This window comes from Sphaeramia orbicularis, chromosome 7 (assembly GCF_902148855.1).
Source record: "Sphaeramia orbicularis chromosome 7, fSphaOr1.1, whole genome shotgun sequence".
NCBI lineage: Eukaryota > Metazoa > Chordata > Actinopteri > Kurtiformes > Apogonidae > Sphaeramia > Sphaeramia orbicularis.
Window position 1 is genome coordinate 43,259,747 of NC_043963.1, and position 24,655 is coordinate 43,284,401.

The window sequence follows — 24,655 nt, forward strand, 5'->3', positions numbered from 1 at the left end:
TATACTGATGTCATAATCATACCTAACACTATTATCCATACCTTTTCAGAAACTTTTGCCCATATGAGTAATCAGGAAAGCAAACGTCAAAGAGTGTGTGATTTGCTGAATGCACTCGTCACACCAAAGGAGATTTCAAAAATAGTTGGAGTGTCCATAAAGACTGTTTATAATGGAAAGAAGAGAATGACTATGAGCAAAACTATTATGAGAAAGTCTGGAAGTGGAGGAAGCACCAAAAAACGTACCGAAGCTTTTATTAAAGCTCTCAAATCCAAAATCCTAAAGGATCCAACCAAATCCATGAGAAAAATGGCAATTGAACTTGAGGTAGACAACAAGACCGTTAGAAATGCAGTAAAATATGATTTGAAGTTAAAATCTTACACAAGAACACCAAAACACTTGTTGACAACAGCAACAAATCCAACTTTCGCAATTTTTGGGAATCATGTTTATGGCCGCCTTCTAGCCCAGATCTAAACCCTCTGGATTCTGCTATTTTGGGGCGTTTTAGAACATGCTACCAATAGAACATCACACAGCAATGTGGACTTTCTTAAAGATACCGTTATAGAAGAATGGGAGAAGTTGTCACCCGAATATTTGAGGAACACTTGCGCAAGTTTCAGGAAGTGTGTGAAGGCAGTTATTGAGAAAGAAGGAGGACACATAAAATAAAAACATTTTCTATTATGTACATTTTCTTGTGGCAAATAAATTCTCATGACTTTCAATAAACTAATTGGTCATACACTGTCTTTCAATCCCTGCCTCAAAATATTGTACATTTTGCTTCCCCACCCTGTATGTAGCTTGCTCGAACCGTTTTTCTAAGATCTCGTACCCCTTTAATAGGTTCATTCGGATATTTGTCGTAAAATAATGTGTTCGAAGTGGAAAATAGCTGTGACCCAGAGGGCTGGAGAGTCAGCTTGTGACCAAAGGGTCGCTGGTTCGATTTCATGGACAGACAGAAAAAGTTGTTGGCTGATGTGCCCTTGAGCAAGGCACTCAACCCCATATTTGTTCCCCGGATGCCTGCTATGGCAAGCCCGCTGCTCCTAGTTTACAGCGTGTGGTGTGTTCCTGTATATTCTAAGGATGGGTTAAAGGCAGAGGTTGAATTTCAGTGTGTGGTAAAATGTACTGTACAGGGTGGGGAAGCAAAATTTACAATATTTTGAGGCAGGGATTGAAAGACAGTGTATGACCAATTAGTTTATTGAAAGTCATGAGAATTGATTTGCCACAAGAAAACTGACATAATAGAAGACGTTTTTATTCTATGTGTCCTCCTTCTTTCTCAATAACTGCCTTCACACGCTTCCTGAAACTTGCGCAAGTGTTCCTTAAATATTGGGGTGACAACTTCTCCCATTCTTCTTTAATAGTATCTTCCAGACTTTCTCGTAATAGTTTTGCTCATAGTCATTCTCTTCTTTACATTATAAACAGTCTTTATGGACACTCCAACTATTTTTGAAATCTCCTTTGGTGTGACGAGTGCATTCAGCAAATCACACACTCTTTGACGTTTGCTTTCCTGATTACTCATATGGGCAAAAGTTTCTGAAAAGGTATGGATAATAGTGTTAGGTATGATTATGACATCAATATATGTTTGGTTTCAAAACAATTGACATAGTGCCTGCGGAGAAAAAACAACTAAATGTTCATTGTAAATTTTGCTTCCCCACCCTGTATACCAGGGGTGTCAAACTTATGTTAGTTCAGGGGCCACATTAAGCCAAATTTGATCTGCAGCGGGCCGGACCAGTAAAATAATAACATAATAATATATAAATAATGTCAACTCCAAACTTTCCTCTATGTTTTAGAGCGAAAAAAGTAAAATTATGCGATCAAAATGTTTACATCTATCAACTATCCTTTAAAATAATGTGAATATCATGAACAAACTGAAATATCTTAAGAAAACTAAATGCAATTTTAATGATATTATGTCTCAGTTTATCATTTACACATGTAAATTAAAACTTACAGATCACAGTGGATCAACAAATACACAAAACATTTAATAACAGGCAGGATATTGGTCAACTTGCACTTCAGACATTTCAAAATGTTCATATTTGTTCAGGTTATTCACATTTTTGTGAAATGGTAGTTTGTTTCAGTGTAAATACATTAAATGACGTGAAAAGTTTTCCATTTACAAAGAGAAAAATTTGGAGTTGTGAGTATTTACAGGTTACTCTGATAGTATTTTACTGATCTGACCCACTTGAGATTAAATGTGGAACCTGAACTAAAATTAATAATATCTTAGTGTAATTTTCACATTTCATCAATTCATCCCAGGGGCCAGACTGGACCCTTTGGTGGGCCGGATTTGGCCCCCGGGCCGCATGTTTGACACCTGTGCTGTATACTGACAAGGAAGGATCTTAATCTTAACAATAGAAACACTACATAAGAAGTGTTTTCTTGCTTTATTAGTGTAATGATAACTGATATTAGTCCTGTGCTCAAATCTCTGCACTCAGAGAATAGACTTTAAAATAACTCTGCTGGTCTATAACTCGGTCCATGGTCTAGCACCAAAGTACATCTGTGACATGTTGGTCTCATATGAACCATCTCGGACCCTGAGAACCATAGGGACTGGTCTTCTGCTGGTGCCCAGAGTCAGGACTAAACAGGTGAAGCTACGTTTCAGTTCTATGCAGCTAAATTCTGGAACAGTCTTCCTGATGACGTCCAGGCTGAAAACAGCTCTGTTCAACTGTGCATAGAACAACCGAAAGGGTTCTATCTGCACTCTTCTCTTTTACTTTAATTATTATTTATGTTTTACTGATTATTACCTCCGCCAAGGAGGTTATGTTTTTGCCAGGGTTTGTTTGTTTGTCTGTTTGTTTCTCTGTCCGTTAGTGTGCAACATAACTCAAAAAGTTATGGACAGATTTTGATGAAATTTTCAGGGTTTGTTGGAAATGGGATAAGGAAGAAATGATTAACTTTTGGGGGTGATCCGGAAGAAATCCTGGATTCTGGATCACTTTGAAATTTTCGTTAACATTGTGGTAAATGGGGCCAAAATTTTCGTTTCCCAATATCTCGCTTAATTATTGACCAAAACTCATGAAATTTAAGTCAGGAATTGACAATGGGGTCCTCTATCACATTTCAAAGGCTGATCTGGATCTGATCCAGAAGGCGGATTTTATCTCAATTTATATAAAAAATGGGGGTGCCCTTACTTTTTGGCCTACTGTGCCTTTAATATTAAAGGTAGAAATTTCTGACAAGCGCCATCGTGTAGCTCAGTCAGTTCCGCATCGGGAGTATGCCACCGGATTTCATGTAGCTTTAATACTTAAGGAGCTAGATCCAGAAGAAAACCGCCATTACGAGAAATGTGATTTTCGTGAATAACTACTGAACTAATAAGGATATAATTATGAATCCAGTTGCTAATGGTATGTTTTCATGGTCAAGGAATCTTAAAATATAGGTAAAATAAATATAGGACTAATATTTATGGTGGAAATCACAATATGGGGGAACTGTGCAAATCTCATGCAATTTGACTCAGGGATTTACAATGGGGTGTTCTATCAAATGGCAAAGACTGAGCCGGATCTTTCAAAAAGTTATGGACAGATTTGGATGAAAATTTCAGGAAATATTGATACTGGCACAAGGAACAAATGATTACATTTTGGTGGTGATCGGGGGGGGGGGGGGCACTGATCTGCCTTGGCGGAGGTCTGCGCTCTCAGAGAGCTTTTCTAGTGTTTTAATTGTAATTGTGTGTTTTTAACCTCTCTTTTTCCATTTTTGTAAAGCACTGTGAATTTCCCTGTGTATGAATTGTGCCATACAAATACATCTGCCTTGCCTTGCCTTGATCATGGTTATCTTTCCACCAGCTGTCTTTATTTGGAGTCATTATTTGGATGTGCTTCCAGAGCCTTGTTTTGTTGTTTTGTTGTTGCCTTACCATGGTTTTCTGACACTGGATGCTGGTGCTGTTGAACCTCAGAGCTGGAACGCTGTGTGTGTTGCCCTGGATGTGGAAGATACACTCGTAGTTGCGTTGTCCAGACTGGGGCTGGGGCAGGTTCTGGGCCAACAGGGTGATGGGTCGCATCACTCCAGCAGGGATATAGATCTGTGTGGACGGCAGGATCTGAGGACACTCCTAGAAATGAGGAAAAATACAAAAAAAAACAATGTCAGATGTGGGGAAACTCTGTGTACGGGTCCAGATTTGGGTGAATAGAACATTGTAGTCACGCTTGCCAGAGGAAAACAACACACATTATTCACACCTTCTGTGTACGAAAGTATAAAAATTGGATCCAGTGTGTTATTAATCCTAATTGAGCAGTAACTGTAAATAAATAATAGGATCAAATACATTTTGGCACCGTGGCCTTAGAGAAATCCATTCTATCCTTTTATCCTTCCTAAGAGCATCCCACCACATTAAACAGTTCCCCAGTTGAATTCTAACCTTCTTTGTTCTTGTTGGTGAAAAATGCACCACCATAAGGCGTCCACCTGCAGACCATCAAACCCTCTGGAGGCTCTATTTATAAAACACTAAATATTGAATATGGCAGTTATTGTCAAAATGGCATTTTGGACTCAAACCTTTTCCAGTATTAATGAGGCTTTTATGGATATTAGGCATGTTTTGACCAAATGAACACACCGAAGCATATTGTAATTCTATGTGCGTGGAGTAAAATGAGAGCCTGAGGCAGCGTCTCGTGGATGTGGACGGCGTTAATTCTATCATATCAGCTACAGCGTAAAGAATTAGAAATGGAGAGGATCAAGAGGTCACCGCTTCTATTCAGCTTTTTTTTTTTTTTTTTTTTTTCACAGCGCTGCCATCAATACAGAGAAGGGATGTATTAATTAATAGGGAATCAATGAAGTCCTCGAGCGTTTTTTTTTTAGCTCAAAGTACATCAGGAGACACTTTATGGATAGAAGCGTATGTTTAAAAAGGGTTCATATTTCAGACCATGCTTTTAAGTCTTTATAGGGCACTCATAGAAATACTCTGACATTTAAAATTTCAGACTTAGTTTGTCATTGGAGGACAAGACAAGACTTCATTACTTTTGTGAAATTTTTCAAAATGTTTTGTTCTTTTTATATATATATATATATATATATATATATATATATATATATATATATATATATATATATATACACTGAACAAAAATATAAATGCCCCACTTTTGTTTTTGCTCCCATTTTTTATGAGCTGAACGCAAAGATCTAAAACTTTTTCTACGTACACAAAAGGCCTATTTCTCTCAAATATTGTTCATAAATTTGTCTAAATCTGTGTTAGTGAGCACTTCTCCTTTGTCCTTTGCTGAGATAATCCATCCACCTCACAGGTGTGGCATATCAAGATGCTGATTAGACAGCAGGATTATTGCACAGGTGTGCCTTAGGCTGGCCACAATAAAAGGCCACTCTAAAATGTGCAGTTTTACTGTATTGGGTGGTCCAGGGGGGTCAGAAAACCAGTCAGTATTTGGTGTGACCACCATTTTCCTCACACAGTCTTCTTCATGAATTCTCTGAAACACCTCTGGAGATGGTTTATGGTAGAGAAATGAACATTCAATTCACAGGCAAAAGCTCTGGTGGAGATTCCTGAAGTCAGCATGACCATTGCATATTCCCTCAAAACTTGTGACATTGTAGTATTGTGCTGTGTGATAAAACTGCATATTTTAGAGTGGCCTTTTATTGTGGCCAGCCTAAGGCACACCTGTGCAAAAATCCTGCTGTCTAATCAGCATCTTGATATGCCACACCTGTGAGGTGGATGGATTATCTCAGCAAAGAAGAAGTGTTCACTAACACAAATTTAGACAGATTTGTGAACAATATTTGAGAGAAATAAACCTTGTGTGTACACAGAAAAAGTTTTAGATCTTTGAGTTCAGCTCATGAAAAATGGGAGCAAAAACAAAAGTGGGGCATTTATATTTTTGTTCAGTGTATATACTGGGTGGGGAAGCAAAATTTACAATATTTTGAGGCAGGGATTGAAAGACAGTGTATGACCAATTAGTTTATTGAAAGTCATGAGAATGTATTTGCCACAAGAAAATGTACATGATAGAAAATGTTTTTATTCTATGTGTCCTCCTTCTTTCTCAATAACTGCCTTCACACGCTTCCTGAAACTTGTGCAAGTGTTCCTCAAATATTCGGGTGACAACTTCTCCCATTCTTCTTTAATAGTATCTTCCAGACTTTCTCGTAATAGTTTTGCTCATAGTCATTCTCTTCTTTCCATTATAAACAGTCTTTATGGACACTCCAACTATTTTTGAAATCTCCTTTGGTGTGACGAGTGCATTCAGCAAATCACACACTCTTTGACGTTTGCTTTCCTGATTACTCATATGGGCAAAAGTTTCTGAAAAGGTATGGATAATAGTGTTAGGTATGATTATGACATCAATATATGTTTGGTTTCAAAACAATTGACGTAGTTCCTGCTGAGAAAAAACAACTAAATGTTCATTGTAAATTTTGCTTCCCCACCCTGTATATATGTAACATACTTATAGATCATCTTTTGGTGCAGATTTAAGTTAGACTGAACATTTGAATATCAATCAACTGGGGTAGCACTGGCACTTGAGGTGTCCAATCAGGTTTCAGAGGTGACCAGTGCGAAGTTAGCGATATTTTCCTCTGCATGACCCGCCCTACTCTGCCTCTGATTGGCTCATCAGTCCTCATGTTTATCCCTTTCATGTACACTGGTCACTACAGTGGACAGCTATTCTACAGCTGTTCTCTTGTATATTCATGGATTTTTTTGTTCTTTTTGTTGTTGTTTATTACACATATCTTTATTAAAGTTTTAAGACACTACATATCTTTTCTGGCATGAATTGGTAACATTATGTCAGGAAATACATATTTCTGTTTTTCAAAAATTAAACGTGTGGTGTCCATCTGAGTGGACATTTTTGCAACTTCATGAAAAATAGGTTCATACGATTTTTTTTTTCATTATTTTTTTTATTTTATTTTATTATTATTGTTATTTATTTATTTTTAAATTATTGTTATTTATTTTTCTCATGTCACTCACTTAATCAGTGAGTGACATGGCTGTTTTTGTTTTTTTTTTATGCTGTTCTTAACAGATTTTAATTTGTGTTTGTTTTTATGATGGTTGTATTTTGTTGTTCTTAGCCCACTTAACACGATGTGTTATCACTAGTTTTATTTACTTTTTTAATCTCTTGTTTTATGTTTGGTGTACGGCACTTTGGCCTGCTGTAAAATTCTTAAAGTGCTTTAGAAATAAAGTTGGTATGGTATGGTATGGTATTTTTCAGAAGAAAATTTTTAATCGCATTGTTTTTTTTCATGCCTAAAGAGGAATAAAAACACTCAGGAAAAAATTTTGATTAAGGTTCTCATAATTCGTACATGAAAGGGTTAAAGTTAACCAATCTAATCAGTGAAGGTACCAAGTACTAGCCAATTAGAGGCAGAGTAGGGCGGGTCATGGCTTTCACCATCCTAGGGAAAAAATGGGCAATTTGGTTCAGATCCTACTGAATGGTGCACATATTAGAGGGATTTAGAAGTGGATATATGCAATGCTGACTGAAAAATAAGTAGGTATACTCCATATATCGCTCTATACCATGGACTATACTGCCTTTCCACATAGTAAGTGAATAAAAAAAGAGCCCGTGTAATATCATAAAAGCTGTAATTACAACTAAACTAATTCGATTTGTTAATGTGCGTTTTGGTGTTCATCCAAAGACAAGGTAAACAATCAAAGGACACACAAAAACAAAACCGGAATTTAGAAATTAAATCGTATTCCACTTTGTGCACTGTTAAACAAACTATAATTTACACATTAGGATTTGCAAATGTTCAAATCCGCGATGGTAAATCAATGGAAAGTGCGTTCAACCTCCAGTGAGAGCACACGAACAGCTTCATTCTCTGCAGAGTAATTCCAATATGAGTTTGCTCTGCGCTGAGGTGCTGTCTAATGGAGCATCGGTAATGACTCTGAGATTGGCCGGGGAATATCAGAGAGGATAAGGGGGGGGGGGGGCTTTAAACATAATGGCGCTCAAGAAATACCTCTGTTCTCACCATGACAATGCAGCGAGAGGCTATAGACGAACGGGGCGGTGTTTCTAAGACTTGGGGGCGGGGTCTAAGGTGAAGGGATGACTGACACCACACTGTATGTAACAATGGGAGGAAAGTATCTATTGTCTGTCCTAAAAGTCACTAGAAGTTGCTAAATGATGTCATCACCTAATTTGCATATTTGTAAATGTGCATGTACAGGAGGTCCTCGGGTTACACGGTACTCGACCTACGCTGTTTCGACTTTACGACGCCTGAGTCTCGTCCGCCAGTTTGTCTCCAGCCCCATAGTGTAGAGCACAGGTGTCAAACGTGTGGCCCGGGGGCCAAATCTGGCCCACCAAAGGGTTCAGTCCGGCCCCTGGGATGAATTTGTGAAATGCAAAAATGACACTAAAGATATTAACAACCAAGGATGTTAAAATCATTTTAGGTTATTTCAGTGTAAAGTGGATCAGACCAGTGAAATACTATCAGAATAGCCTATAAATAATGAAAATAGCAACTTTGTCTCTCTGTTTTAGTGTAACAAGAAGTAAAATTACACAAAAATGTTTACATTTACAGACTATCCTTTTTCAAAAAATGTGAATATCTGAAATGTCTTTAGAGAAGTATTTGGAATTTTAATAATATGTTATTTAATGTTTGGTGTATTTGTAAATCCACTGTGATCTGTAAGTTGTGATGCACATGTATAAATGACAAACTAAGGCGTAATATTGTTAAAATTGCACTTATTTTACTAAAGAATTTTCAGGTTCATATTTGTTCATGTTATGTTCAAGTACAATTCGTAGATGTAAACATTTTCCTTATGGAATTTACCTTTTCACTCAAAAGTTCTTATCCTATCATTTATATTATTTTACTGGTCTGGCCCACTTTATATCATATTAGGCTGAATGTGGCCCCTGAACTAAAATGAGTTTGACTCCCCTGGTGTAGAGTGTCTGTGTTTGTGCTCCGTAATTTTCTCGGTATCCTCGCCTTTTTCACCCTCCTTTTTCACATCATGGCCCCAAAAAAGAAAGCAGGATTTTCTAGCGATGCTGGTCCAGCCAAGAGGAAAGCCATTACGATGGAAACGAAGCTGGATATCATTAAAAGGTCGGAGAAAGGTGAGACGCTGATGAACATCGGTAAAGCCTTAGGCTTCAGTCGGTCGACCGCAGTGACCATTATTAAGGACAAAGCCCGTAATACGTGTATTTGGATATTTATTTAGAGATTTAGGGGGTATTAAAGGGTTAATTCCGACTTATGTGGAAATTTGGGTTACGTTGCCAGCGTAGGAACGGAACTCGTTCGTAACCCAAGGACCTCCTGTAATTGTAATGAATGATGTAAGAGAGAGGAAAAACAACTAGTGGTGTGCGATACTGCATATTTTGATATCGATCCAATACTGAGTAAATACAGGGCCAGTATTGCTGATATCAATACTGATATGTTTCAATAATTAAGGTGGATACATCATTGAATTGCTAAATATCAATTGATTTTCATGACCTGTAAGTGTTTCGTGATGTTTCCTTTTTGTGCAAAGTTTATAAGTAAATAGAAAAAACTTAGTTATTTTCAGAAACAACAGAACAGTAACAAAACATTTTTTCCCCATATATTGTCATGTCTGGAATTTTTTTTCTTAACCTCCTAAAACCCACTGTTCACATTTGTGGACAAGAGTTTCACAACTTTATACAAAAAAAAGAAAAAGAAAACTGTCGACCACAAAGGACATTCCATAACAATTTTAAAAACTGCATCTGAAAAAACTGTTGCATCATGATGTTTCCAATACAGGCACTTATTTAATAAAACAAACAAAAAAGCTGGTACTTTGCTGAAATGTCCTGGGTCTGAGGAGGTTAAATTAACAAATTGCACAAAATAAACAAAATACAATTAAAACAAATAATTTTTTCAGGTAGTGTTCAGAAAATGCCATACAAAAACTAAATCAAAATTATCTGTACCATATAGCCTTTTTTTTTTTTTTTTTTTACAAATTATTCAGCTTTTTTTGTCTCATTTTCTGCCTGAAAATAAACTATAACCACATGGCGCTGCTCTTTTATGCCATTCTTCTGCTCCGTGTCTCAGTCTGTGCATGTACTGGTGGTCAATTCTTGTGTGTTTTTAACCCTCTATAGGGCAAGTGACTATTTTTGGTAATTTCTGCAGACATTAAATATGGGGCCAATCCTGTGTCTCATTGAGGTCCAGAAGCATCTTCGTTTTTATAACTATACTATACAGTGATTCAGAGAGATTTTATAGATATTTTGAAGCTGTAAATGCTGAATATGAGAGATTTTTGTCAGTTTATGATCTTATAACAGTTGCTTTATTGCATGTGTTTACTTTTTAGTAAGTGCTGCTCAGATGTTTTATGGCAAGAGGAGGGAGACTGTTGTCATGCCAACCGACAAGGAGGTAGATGATGATGTCCAAAAACACACTAAGGTTGAAACTTTGAATTTCAGAGTATTTTAATGAGTGCCCTCTAAAGGGTTAATGTCCCTTTATATGGGCCTGGGGACCCGGCAAAAGAGACACTTTAGAGGAGTTAATTAAGTTAGTTATTTATGTTTGTTTAGTTTTTAACTTCATTTTCTTCAGTTTCGTTTGGTTTTTAACATTACGGTCCACGTAAAGCATGAACATTTTTAACCATAACATTTTTAATTTTCAGTCTACATTAACAACCTACATGGATCAAAAAAGAGACAACAGAGAAAACTGTCAATGTCAATGGGACTGATTTATATTCATTGATATGTTTTAGACAAAGAATGTATGTGCTGTCACATCAGAGTCTCCAAAAGTGTCCAGTAACACCAGAAAAAGTTGTTTAGTCACTTTTTTGATTAATAGTCTTGAAAAATCACTAAATATATCAAAAAAGTGTGTAAGTTAGAAACAGTGACTTTTAAATCTATAGACAGATATGTGTTTTTATGACTGACAGAGAAAATAATTTGGTGTTATTTAGAGGAAATATCTGTCCGTCACAAAGTTGATTAACCCTATAATGCCAAACGTATCATATTTGATACATGAGTTTTGAAGTCCTCTACATGATCAGTGTGATATTTTTGGTCTTCCAAAACCTGACGTATACAATTAGATACATGTAATACACAGATAATCCACCAGGGGGGAGGAATTTATTCACCAAAGGCCTTTCCAGTGACACTACAAGACTGCAATTAATGAGGAAGGAGGCAAAACTTGAATTTTGAAAAAGAATTACCAATTTGTTAGACAGGTTTGTGTTATGTTATGTTTTTGCGTGTTCAAAATTAATAATATTTGAGCATTGACACCCGATGTATCAAATATGATACAAAATTGAAACTCATGCATGGAAATTGATATTTGAAAACAGTTTTTTTTTTGGTTGTTCAGAAGGACCAATGAAAGCTCCAGTTTCAAAGAACTGGAATTTTGTGTCAGTGATTTAATGGTTCAGGCTTTACAGGGTTAAAGTTTACAAATGAATTTTAAAAGTAGTTACCTCCGCCAAGGAGGTTATGTTTTTGCCAGGGTTTGTTTGTCTGTCTGTCTGTCTGTTTGTCTGTCTGTCCGTTAGTGTGCAACATAACTCAAAAAGTTATGGACAGATTTTGATGAAATTTTCAGGGTTTGTTGGAAATGGGATATGGAAGAAATGATTAAATTTTGGTGGTGATCGGGGGTGGGGGGGCCCATGGGGGGGGGCACTGATCAGCCTTGGCGGAGGTCTGCGCTCTCCGAGTGCTTCTAGTTTAAATTGTTGCTCGGTGCTTTCAGAAAAAACAAAAAAAACAAAAAAAAAAGACATTGCTAGAATGGTCTAAAAGTTGCTAAATCTAGCAACAAAAGAAAGCACATGCAGACAGAACATTCATGGAAAATATCCCTGTTTAAATCTTATTAAACTATAATCAGTATTTTTTTTAATTCCAACAATAGCAACGATGACGATGAACATCAGTGATGTATGATCTACATCATTATAATCATCCTCACTCTTCACCTCCACTCAGCTCAGATTAACTTTCTGATGTATTGTAGCTCATCATTTTGGTTAAAAAACAAAAATTAAACTTATATGAACTAACAAAGACACATCATGAAGCCACACTTAGTTAGTTTCAGAGCAGCTTTTTTTTTTTTTTTTTTTTGCAGTCTGGTCTGGGTTCAAATATAGCATCAAATTATAACCGATCAGCAATGAAATAAAGTTTTCTTCTATTAGAAATAAATTGATGAGATGATGCGACACTGTTCTATATTTTGCTCAATGAGCTAATTAGTGGTGGAATATGTAAAAAGGTCTGTGTCCCATTTTTGGTCCCAACCCCAAATTAGGGGAGGCAGGGGTGGGACGTCCTGTTTTTTTTGGTGAATGACAGATAATGGTCATTTAAAAATGGAGATTTTACAGAAAGACTCCAAACACTGGTTGGAATGGAAACGTTGGGTTTTTATTAAAAAAAAAAACAAAAAAAAAAAACTTTAGTCTATTCAAATTTCTTAGTTTCATGTCTGTGTAAATGTAAATAATTGTGATTTTTTATTTTATTTTATTTTTTACAATAAGCATTTCAGAATAAATGTGAATAGATGTGAGTCATATATCATTAGCCTCATAGTATAATTGCCTGAGTCATAGATATTTGGACAAAAGTATTGGGACATGTTGAATTCAGGTATTTCTTTTCTAACAGGGGTCTGGGATACAAAACAATAATGACTAATATCACAAAATAGTCTTATATTTGGATAAATATCCGTGCATTTCATTGGTTAGTTTGGTTTAAATTGTTATCTTTGCTTCCAAAATGCCTAAGAGGTAGTTTTTACTTAATTTCTCTCAAACTATTTTTTTTTTTTTTTTTTTAATCTATGACTATGATTTTAAATGTTCTACCTCTAAATTTCTCAAATATTTTTCATGCTCTGACTGTAAATAATAATTTTCTGCCACAACCAACCATTTACTTTCTTCACATCTCACTGAGGAAGAAAAATCTCCCATTAAACTTTAAACTAAAAGGAAAAATCAAAGTTTATAAACTATATGGACAAAAATATTAGGACACATCATGGCTACAGCTGTCATGTTGATTTGAGATATAAATATCAATATTAATAATCAATATATTTATCACAACATGAAACTATATTATGACATTTGTTGTTATTGTTTTGTATCACAGACGTTTATGAGAAAAGAAACACCGAATTCAACCTGTCCCAATACTTTTGTCCACATAATGTGTTTTCGGGTTTATTTTATTCATTGTGAATTTCTTTATTTATTTACTTACTTTCTTATTTATTTATTTATTTTTATTATTGAACAATGAACAATTGAACAGTATATATACATAATAGTATACATCAAAGTAGGATAAAAAAAAAAAAAAAAGTCACATGTAACAAAAATTTTACATTTCCAATATATAGAAACAAATGTAAGAAAAAAAATAAATAAATAAAAAGAAAATTAAAAATCTCGAGGTAGAAATATAAATTATATAAATTAAATAGATTCTGTCCATTTGAATGTTATTTTGTTTATGTCTTGATTTCCTTTCCTTTCCTGTTTTGTCTTATTTTTCTTTGCATGTTCGAAATAAAACAAAAAATAAATAAATAAATAAATAAAATTATATGCTTGACTTTTTTTTTCTTGCTTTAGAGTTTATACTGTTCTTCAAATTATCTAAATATTTGGAAAAAAGTGCTTTAAAAACAATGTCTGGACGCTGGTGTGCAAATTTAGTGCAATAAATGTGAAATTTGGCAAATATTACTAAAAGGTTGATGACATATTTTTTTGTGGATTTATTTTATCAATGTATCCATATTATGCATGACATCGGTAATTACACTACGTCGTTAACGATGTCTGTAAATTTAAAGCCTGAATGGACTGTTCTGAACCAAAGACCTGCCTATAAATCTATGCTAATGTTGATGCTTGTATTGTACATGTTAATAGGGTCATTGGAATATTTGTCGTAAGATAATGTGTTCAAAGTGGCAAATAAACTAATAAATAAACACATAAATGTTTGCAGCTTTAAAACTCTCCATAAACACTACATCAGAAGTGTTTCCTTGCTTTGTTGGTGTGATGATAACTAATCATGGTTATCATTACACCAGCTGGTCCAGCTGTCTTGGTCAAATTTATGTTACACAAAAATACAAATCTGCCACATCCCACTTGAAAATACAAGCGGGAGATTAGGATAAATGGGTTTTTTCCCCAGCTGGCACCTTGAATTTACTGTAAATCAGACATGATGGGAATGTGCACAGGAAACAGGAGGAAAGAGAGACAGAAAAGAGATCAAATCAATGCCAGTGAGTCCAGTGAAGCAGATTGTCAATTAGTGAGGTTGGCAGTTAAAGTTTAAAGTATTCACAGATGGCGACAGAGCGCTAATGAACTGCTTCGAGCCTCTAATAAAATGGAAAACAGGCCTAAAGAACCAGAGAAAGGAAAAAGGGAAAGAGGGTGTGACAGAGACTGGACAGTGACTAGATGGAAGACTGGGCCAGTCTGAAGTGGAAGTCACTGTTAATGTTGGAGGATCGGACGTTAAGCATCTGCTCTGAAATTATGGGATGGAAATTCAGTCTAACACAATGACATACACCAGGTATTCATGCATTTAAAGGAGTGATATTTTGCTTTTTTTTTTTTTTTTAACCCTTTCATGCACAGTGGTCACTACAGTGGACAGCTGTTCTCTTGTATATTCATGGATTTTGTTGTTTTAGTTCCATATCACCCAACACAGTGGACACTAATGCGTCATCCCATATGCTGCAATTCATACCATTACTGTAACTTTGCTGTTCTAGATAAACCTGATCTGCAGTAACATGTTTGAGTGTAAAAAAAATGTGAATTGTTAGATTTTTTTTTTTTTTTTTTGCATATTATATCCGTGCAGATATGTTAAAATGTGAGAAAACATCAGATTTTCAGCATTTATTTCATAGTTTTCTCACAGTATATCAGTAAATATATGTTTCTTTGCTTCTAACATTAAACGCATGGTGTCCAGCTGAGTGGACATTTTGGTAACTCCATGAAAAATAGGATTATAAAAAATCAATGTGGTGGAAAAATTTACTTTTTATATTTTATACTCTTTATATTTTATACTTTTAATATAATCTTTAATACTGTTAGTACATCTTCTTTTAATGCTGAGTCATTATTCATTATGTGTGATGTTTACCACTCTGTAACACCCCCGACCCAGGAATGGAGTTCTTTCTTGCCTTGAGTTAAAACCCAAACACCTAAATGTCTGAATGTGTAGATAGAGGATGGCGCCTGCACTCCAGATAGGATCCAAGCAAGGTTAGAGTGAAGAGGTCATCATGACCTCTTCACGGAGCAGAGAAGGAGTAGTAGGGAGTGGTACGATGTACGTAAGGAATGACATCATAGTTTGAGGGGGTTGGATTTGGTTCTATATAATCTTTAGTTTTCTCTTGTTTAATCAGACTTCACTTACAGAGTTTCTCTGTGATTGACTTCTCAATAAATGCATTTATTTATTTTAACTCTAACTTTCTCTCCTCCTCTTTGTGTGTGGGTTATCAGTTGAACATTTCCATAACATCAATCGCATAGGTTTTTTTGTTTGTTTGTTTGTTAGGGATGTCCGATATTGGCTTTTTTGCCAAAAAACGATATGCTGATATTGTCCAACACTTAATTTCCGATTCCGATATCTACCAATACCGCTGCCGATATATGTGGGATATTAAACTAATTTTAGGTAACATCACATATCTCCTGTCATGGAATTAACACATCATGCCTAATTTTATTGTGATGCCCCATTGGATGCATTCTCAAATGCAACAAGGCTTTCAAAATGTAAACACTGTCTGTGCAAAGAATACATCCTTCAACTTAAGTTGTGGAAAAAATGCCATATTTATTTATTTTCTCTCCCTCCATGAGTCTATTACAGTGTGGCAACTCTACTGTACAATTTTGAAAACTGCACATTTCTTTCAGCTACAAACAAGGCTTCATTTACGCGTCAGTAAATGCCCGCGAAATCAAGGCATTATTTTATCTGTTTTAATGATAGGCAAAAAAACCCATAACAATATTCACCGATGTTACGTTTTTATGCCAATATCGGTGGGCCGATATTAAATGACATCCCTATTGTTTGTTTGTTTTTTTCATGCCTAAATGTCTAGAATAAAATCTTGATTAAGGTTCTCATAATTCATGCATGAAAGGGTTAAAATGGAATTATGCATTTTCAAACATTTCCCTGTGGTCTACATAAACTGTAAATGCTCTGCTTGGGTCTGAATTCTTCATTAATTCAACTCCACAGGTCCATCTTCAACCCTATTTCTGAGTAATGACACCAGAAAGGTCATTTTGAGCACTGGCCCTTTAACATAGATGACAGTGTTTCCACTGTAACTACAGAGCCTCTGAACATCCAAATGGGTCATATCTGATGACCATGAAAAGATGACCAACTGTATTTTACACCAATTATTTACATATATTGACAGGATTAGTGGATGTACAGGTATCAAACCTTTTAGATCAGTAGATGAATATAGTTTCCAGTGGCTGTTTGGGTCTGTAGGGTTAAATTTGATATGGCAGGTCTTAAGTTATGTTGCCATAAACTTCTTTACTGTACTGTGTTTAAACGTGTCTGTTAAATGTCCAAACTGCAAAGAAAGTAACGATAGTTGACTCAGGTCCACCTGTTCCAACCTGACAATTTATATTAAAATAAAGACTCAATTTTAACTAATTATCAGCCCCCAGTGAGGAATGACTCGGAGTGGTGCGAATCAAGGTGTTGGAGAAAATAAATGCATGTTCCTAAATTTTAGGAGTCATGAATTTTTGCCAATATTGCCATGAAATAGGCATTACATTCTGTTCTGTCATCTTAAGAAGGTCTTCAAGGAGTGATATTTCGCTTTTTAAAACAGAATTATGCATTTTCAAACATTTCCCTGTGGTCTACATAAACTGTAAATGCTCTGCTTGGGTCTGAATTCTTCATTAATTCAACTCCACAGGTCCATCTTCAACCCTATTTCTGAGTAATGACACCAGAAAGGTCATTTTGAGCGCTGGCCATTTAACCCATAAAGACCCAGTGTTACTTTTGTGGCATTTCCCAAATAAATTTTTCTCTATATTTAACTTTCCTTAAGTGACTTATCACCATTTATAGTGTTATTATCTTCTGTATTCTGTGTTTTTTCAGTGACAATCAGGTATTTTCCTATATTTAACTTATTAATCATGTAGATATTCATAAAAGCTAAGCTAAATAGTTGAGAGTTATTATATTAGAAACAGAAAACTGGGAAAAAAAGTGACTTTTTCAGCAAAATATATCATTAACTGAACATAAACCAAGTGTGTCCATCCACTGTCATTGATCCAACTCCATGGGTTTTACTGGTGAATCAATGTTGTAGAAGATGATGGTGTTTCCATGGTGACTATTGAGCCTCTGAACGTCCAAATAGGTCATATCTAATGACCATGAAAAGATGACCAACTGCATTTTACACCAATTATTTACATGTATTGATAGAATTAGTGGATCAACAGGAATTAAATATTTATATCAGTAGATGCTTTTGGTCGCCAGTGGCTGTTTGGGCCTTTAATGGTTAAAGTTAGAGGTGACACAACTACCAAATAGATGTCTCTGACACATTTAACATCTATATCCACATTTTCTAGCAAAAAAATGGCCAGAATGCCTAAAGCAAACACTATTTTCAATTGAAAAAGGTTTCCATCCTGAAGAACAATTGAAGACCTTGGATTTAAAAGTACTGATGTCACAAAAAATGTCTGTTAAAAACATTTATAGGGTTTGTTTTGAATGTCTGGGGTCGCCAGAAATTTGTGATGTTAAAATGGGGTCATGAGACAAAAAAGGTTGAGAACCACTGATATAGATGTTCATAAAAGCTCAAATTAAAGTTGAGGGTCATTATATCAGAAACAGAGAGAACTGAAGAAAAATTGAGTTTTTCAGCAAAGATATCAATAACTAGGCATGAAAACAAGCATCTCCATCCACTGTTATTTATGAAATTCCATGAGTTTTACTGGTGAATCAATGCTGTAGAAGATGACAGTGTTTCCATGGTAACTACGGAACCTCTGAACGTCCAAATGGGTCATATCTGATGACCATGAAAAGATGACAAACTGTATTTTACACCAATTATTTATATGTATTGATAGAATTAATGGATCAACAGGTATTAAACAGTTTTGATCAGTAAATGCTTTTGGGTCTTTATGGGTTAAATGCGCCTGAGCCACTTCATGCCCCGCCCCCTCCAGGTTGTTGGCTATGCTGCTCTGTCCCATTCAACCAACAACTGAACATTTTAGGTAATCGGCTCGAAGTTTGGACATATTTTCAGTACGGACTACTACTGCTGCTGCTGACAAACAATTATGTCGTACTCAGAGAAATGTTTGTCGGAGGTCTTGACGTAACTAGCTATAGACATAACAAATTAAACAGGAATGAAAACAGGTTGGAGAAATCCACTCCAACATGAATATAAAGATAGCTTTGCAGAACCTGGAGGGTTCAAATTCAAACTTTATGAACTATTAGGGTCCAAATACACAAATACATGTACCAAAGACTAATAAAAGTGGGTTTAGCAAAATTTGACCGCTTTAAGGCTCTTTCCATTGGATGAATACATCTGTAAAAAAAAAAAACAAAGATAAAGTAAAAATACTAATGCTAATACTAATTCTTTGTGTTATTGTAAACTCTGTGCATTTACTCAACAGAGCTTCACATCCAAGACCAGTGTTTTTCAACTTTGGGGTCAGGACCCCATATGGGGTCACCTGGAATTTCTAGTAATTGATAAAAATAAAAACTTACTAATAAAAAATATATGGTGAGTTGAGAGAGACAATCCCAAAACATAAAAGAAATGACAAACTGAAGCTGAAACTGAAGCACTGTGGTACTGTTTATCTGTCAAATGTTCATTGTGGTCAGTTTCAGATGCTGCAGCTCTTTCATAATTCATAGTTTGAGTTATTGTTTGTTCGGTATTAATTGTCAGCCTTTTAAATCCAAGCTGGACTGACTGTACATATCCTGACCAAGGAAAATCAAATTTTGTGCAGTAATCTACACCTGGTTTTTCTGCCTCCGTCCATAATAATATACATTATATAGACTAAATGTTGTCTGAAATTAACATTTATTTGCAACATAGCATAGCAAACTATTACATGATCAAAGACTAATTAATTTTAGCAAAAAAAAAAAAAAGTCTTTGTTTTGAATGTCTGGGGTCGCCTGAAATTTGTGATGTTAAACTGGGGTCGCGAGCCAAAAAAGGTTGGGAACCACTGTCCTAGATAGAGCTATAAATACATAAATTCAGTTTCTAAGATATAGTGTGGAAGAATTCCAAAAGAGACCAAAGACGTCTACCACCTTCGGCCCTGAAGATTTACACGACAGCATATTTCAGGGGGTACTCCACTGTAAAAAGTTTGAGAACCACTGCTATAAAAGTTACATGAAACAAATACTAAAACACAACTAAATCATTAATTGCAATTATTTGTATGGTAACTAAATTGTTATGATTGTTGTAGTTCTAGCGGACCGCAGCTTTATCGTCCATAATGTGAACTGTGCAAACAGGTTTATGTCGCTATAAAACAGGAACAACATGGACGCACAAACACACACACACTTATTTTTTCCAAGGTCTGTTCCTTTCTAGAGTCTGGATATAAATCCCAGCGTCACATTCCTCTACGGAGTAACATGCACGACACACACATAAGGACAAACAATCATAAAAGCAGATTCCACACAGGGCCCTCAGATGTATACAACACAAAGACTTAATTGCTCAAATACATAAAAGGAAAGAGAGGATAACACACATACAAAGCGAGAAGTGAACAAAAGGCTTGGAAGCAGAGGATTGTGGGAGTTGTTTCATTAGGAGTGGTGACAGGTGTCAGAGCTGAGCGTGGATCAGATAACGCAGCAGTACAACACAATGACACGCAACAATCACTTTACCTGAGGGATTCCTCTAATCTCCCGCCTCCACGCTTAGTTTTTTTCCCCTCTCTCCCATTTGTTTGGAATTTTTTTTAACCCTTTCGCCCGTGACGTGTCTGTGACGACTGCTCTGTGTATGATTTATTTGAAACATTCATAAAAATTCAACCATTTCCTTAGTAGTAAAAATTATTGAAATGCACTGATAGAATAGACCTTGTTGTTTCCCTGCAGTAGACGGACACTGTCTTCTGTTTTGGACAAAGTCATTATATTGTCTTAGGGTGTTTTCACACCTACCATGTTTGGTTCGTTTAAAACGGACCAGAGTTCATTTCCCTAGAAAGTCCAGACTGTTTTTTAAGGTGTGAATACAAACATGCAAACTCTGATTCGAACCAAACAAGCGGACCGAGACCACCTCTTCCGCTTCCAAACGGACTCTGGGCCGGTTCACTTCTGGTGTGAATATAACCGACCTCGAACCGAACCAAACCAAGGAATCTTGCACCTTTTTGTGCTTGACGAGCCACCGTAGCCACTGGAAGTAGCCGAGGTTTACGGGTGGTCAGAGCTAACAGCAGCAGAAACTGGGTGGAAACTGAATGTGCCATTGACATTTGGTCAGAAGCCCGTATTATGAACCTGGCTCCGACTGAGCTGTTCTTGAGTGTTAACATTATTTTCGCATTATTAATGCATTTTTTCTCATTAGCTTTTAATCAGTGAGTGACATGTCTGTTTTTTTTTTTTTTTTTTTATGCCGTTCTTAACAGATTTTAATTTGTGTTTGTTTTTATGATGGTTGTATTTTGTTGTTCTTAGCCCGCTTAACACCCTGTGTTGTCGCTAGTTTTATTTACTTATTTAATCCCTTGTTTTATGTTTGGTGTACGGCACTTTGGCCTGCTGTAAAGTTCTTAAAGTGCTTTATAAATAAAGTTGGTATGGTATGGTATGGTATTTTCATAAATTTGTGTCTGTAAAAATACAATTTATATTCCGAAAATGATAACTGTATGTAGGAGCACCACATCTATTGTCATCAACACCGGCCGTCTCTGATTCACCCTGCCCCCGACTTTTCTGTCCAATGCTAGCGCAGTTCGTCACGTGTGCTTCTGTTCACGCATTTTGGTCCACTAGCAAAAAGTGCAATGTGAATGCGATCCGACCCAAATGAAAAAAATAAAGTCCGCATTTGATCCCAATCAAATAAGCGGACCAAAGGACTTTTCAGTTGTGAATATACCCTTAGATTTTGTGTCAGGACTGGTCTTCTGTAATTTCCAAACCCATTTCTGGTCACATGGTTGACCTCCGCTGCCTCTACTGCGCTGACGTTCACTCTGTTTTCAGTCTGTTGATTTGATAAATGGGAGTTTATAAATGAACACCATCTCAACAAACCCACTGCTCTGCCTGCCTAGTCGCAGATGTTCGGTCTTGGTTTAACCTTTTAACCCAGTGGTTCCCAACCTTTTTTGGCTCGCGACCCCATTTTAACATCACAAATTTCTGGTGACCCCAGACATTCAAAACGGAGACTTTTTTTTTAAATTTTTTCGCTAAAATTAATTTGTTTTTGATCATGTAATAGTTTGTGATATTATCTTGCAAATAAACATTAATTTTAGACGACATTTAGTCTATATAATGTATATTATTATGGACAGAGGCAGAAAAGCCAGGTGTAGATTACTGCACAAAGTGAGAATTTGATTTTCCTTGGTCAGGATATGTACAGTCAGTCCAGCTTGGATTTACAAGGCTGACAATTAATACTGAACAAACAAGAATTCAAATTATGAATTATGAAAGAGCTGCAGCATCTGAAACTGACCACAATGAACATTTGACAGATAAACAGAACCACAGTGCTTCAGTTTCAGACTCACAGTTTGTCATGTCGTTAATGTATTGTGATCGTCTCTGTCAACTCATCATATATATATATATATATATATATATATATATATATATATACATATATATATATATATATATATATATATATATATATATATATATATATATATATATATTTTTTTTTTTTTAGTAAGGTTTTCTTAATTTTTTTTATCAATTACTAGAAATTTCCGGTGACCCCATTTGAATTCCAGGCGACCCCATGTGGGGTCGCGACCCCAAGGTTGAAAAACACTGGAATAGACCTTGTTCTTTCCCTGTAGTAGAAGGACACTGTCTTCTGTTTTGGACAAAGTCATTATATTGTCTTAGATTTTGTGCCAGGACCGGTCTTCTGTAATTTCCAAACCCATTTCTGGTCACATGGTCCACCTCCGCTGCCTCTACTGCGCTGACGTTCACTCTGTTTTCAGTCTGTTGATTTGATAAATGGGAGTTTATAAATGATCACCATCTCAACAAACCCACGGCTCTGCCTGCCTTGTTGAAGATGTTCGGTCCTGGTTTAACCCTTTAACCCCTGACGTGTCTGTGGTGAACATTCTAAATGTATGATTTATTTAAATATTACACAAATTCAACCATTTCCTCAATAGTTAAAATTCCAAAATGCGCTGATAGAATAGACCTTGTTCTTCCCATAGACATCTGAGCATGCTCAGTGCACTCCCCACAGCCTGTGGAATGGGGCATAAAACACAGAGCAGTGAGTGAGACCGACTAGCAATAAAAATAGACGATTTGGGCTTTTTTTTTTTTTTTTTTTTTTTTTTACACCATTTTCCTTGTCATTTTTTGTTTTTACTGTTTGCAGCGTTATCATGATTTTCCTTTATTTATTTATTTTTTGTGTGTGTTTTTACTGAATTTTGATCATGTAACTGCTTTTTGGAGTTCATCCAGGTGCCAAAAAACTGTTGGACTGATATAGAAAAAAGAGCCCCCCCCCCAAAAAAAAAACAAACTACTGGGCCAAAATTCAAATCCTTGTTGTTTAGAGTGTTCTAGTTCATAGCTCATGTTCAGCATCCTAAATTTCTTATTTCTTTATGTACATTCTGAGTGTCTTTTCTGTTCTTTTCTGTTATTCCACCTGTTTTGACCATAAAAAACACAGTAAAACAAAACCACTGAAGAAAAGGAACACAAACACATACTCACAGCAGCTTTTATGAACCTGAAACAGACGACAATTCACAGTAGAACGTTTACCTGGAATAATGTCTCAGGGGTTAAAGCAGGGATGTCAAACTCATTTTCTTTCGGGGCCACATTCATCCCAATTTGATCTCAAGTGGGTTGAAGCAGTAAAATAATAACATAACTCAACCTGAAAAAAACGGAAATTTCTTGTGCAATTTTAACAATTTTTTGCCTCAACTTATCATTTATATACATGTGTATTACGGATCGGACCTACTAACAACAGGTAGAATATTATTAAAATTGTACTTAAACATTTCAGGTAGTTCATATTTGTTAGAAAAAGTTAAGCGGCCTCTAAAACCAAAAGAAAAAATTGGAGTTGTCATGATTTATATGCATAATGTAATGTTATTTTTTTCAAGTTAAGCCAAGAAGAAAATTTGGAGTCATTATTTCTAGGTTATTATGTTATTATCTTATTTGAGATCTCATTGGTCTGTATGTGGAACCTGACCTAAAACGACTTCAACATCCTTGACTGTTAATATCTTCAGAATAATTTTTGCACTTGGCCTGTTTTGGCCGCATGTTCGACACTCCTGGGTTAAAGAGTTAAGTTCTCTGTATATTTCTCTTTTATCGTCATCTCGTTTTTCGCCTTTTTTTGTTAACCAATCACCTCCGGTCTGTATCTCTTCGTGACCGCTGACTCCCGGTTCAACCACCGACACCGTTCGTCTACGGTTGAAATTTACTTGTCTCAGGGGTTAAAGCAGGGATGTCAAACTCATTTTCTTTCGGGGCCACATTCATCCCAATTTGATCTCAAGTGGGTTGAAGCAGTAAAATAATAACATAACTCAACCTGAAAAAAAAACGGAAATTTCTTGTGCAATTTTAACAATTTTTTGCCTCAACTTATCATTTATATACATGTGTATTACGGATTGGACCTACTAACAACAGGTAGAATATTATTAAAATTGTACTTAAACATTTCAGGTTGTTCATATTTGTTAGAAAAAGTCAAGTGGCCTCTAAAACCAAAAGAAAAAATTGGAGTTGTCATGATTTATATGTATAATGTAATGTTATTTTTTTCAAGTTAAGCCAAGAAGAAAATTTGGAGTCATTATTTCTAGGTTATTATGTTATTATCTTATTTGAGATCTCATTGGTCTGTATGTGGAACCTGACCTAAAACGACTTCAACATCCTTGACTGTTAATATCTTCAGAATAATTTTTGCACTTGGCCTGTTTTGGCCGCATGTTCGACACTCCTGGGTTAAAGAGTTAAGTTCTCTGTATATTTCTCTTTTATCG

At 35.8% G+C, this 24,655-nt stretch overlaps 1 protein-coding gene across 1 annotated transcript in view; it reads right to left on the reverse strand.

Annotated features, from left to right (window-relative positions):
- The window catches only part of LOC115422428 (plexin-A1-like), an 837,453-nt gene that overhangs the window by 241,408 nt on the left and 571,390 nt on the right, over window positions 1–24,655 (reverse strand). Inside the window, 1 exon segment of the mRNA XM_030138774.1 lies at window positions 3,971–4,171. Within this exon segment, the coding sequence (XP_029994634.1) occupies window positions 3,971–4,171 (201 nt within the window).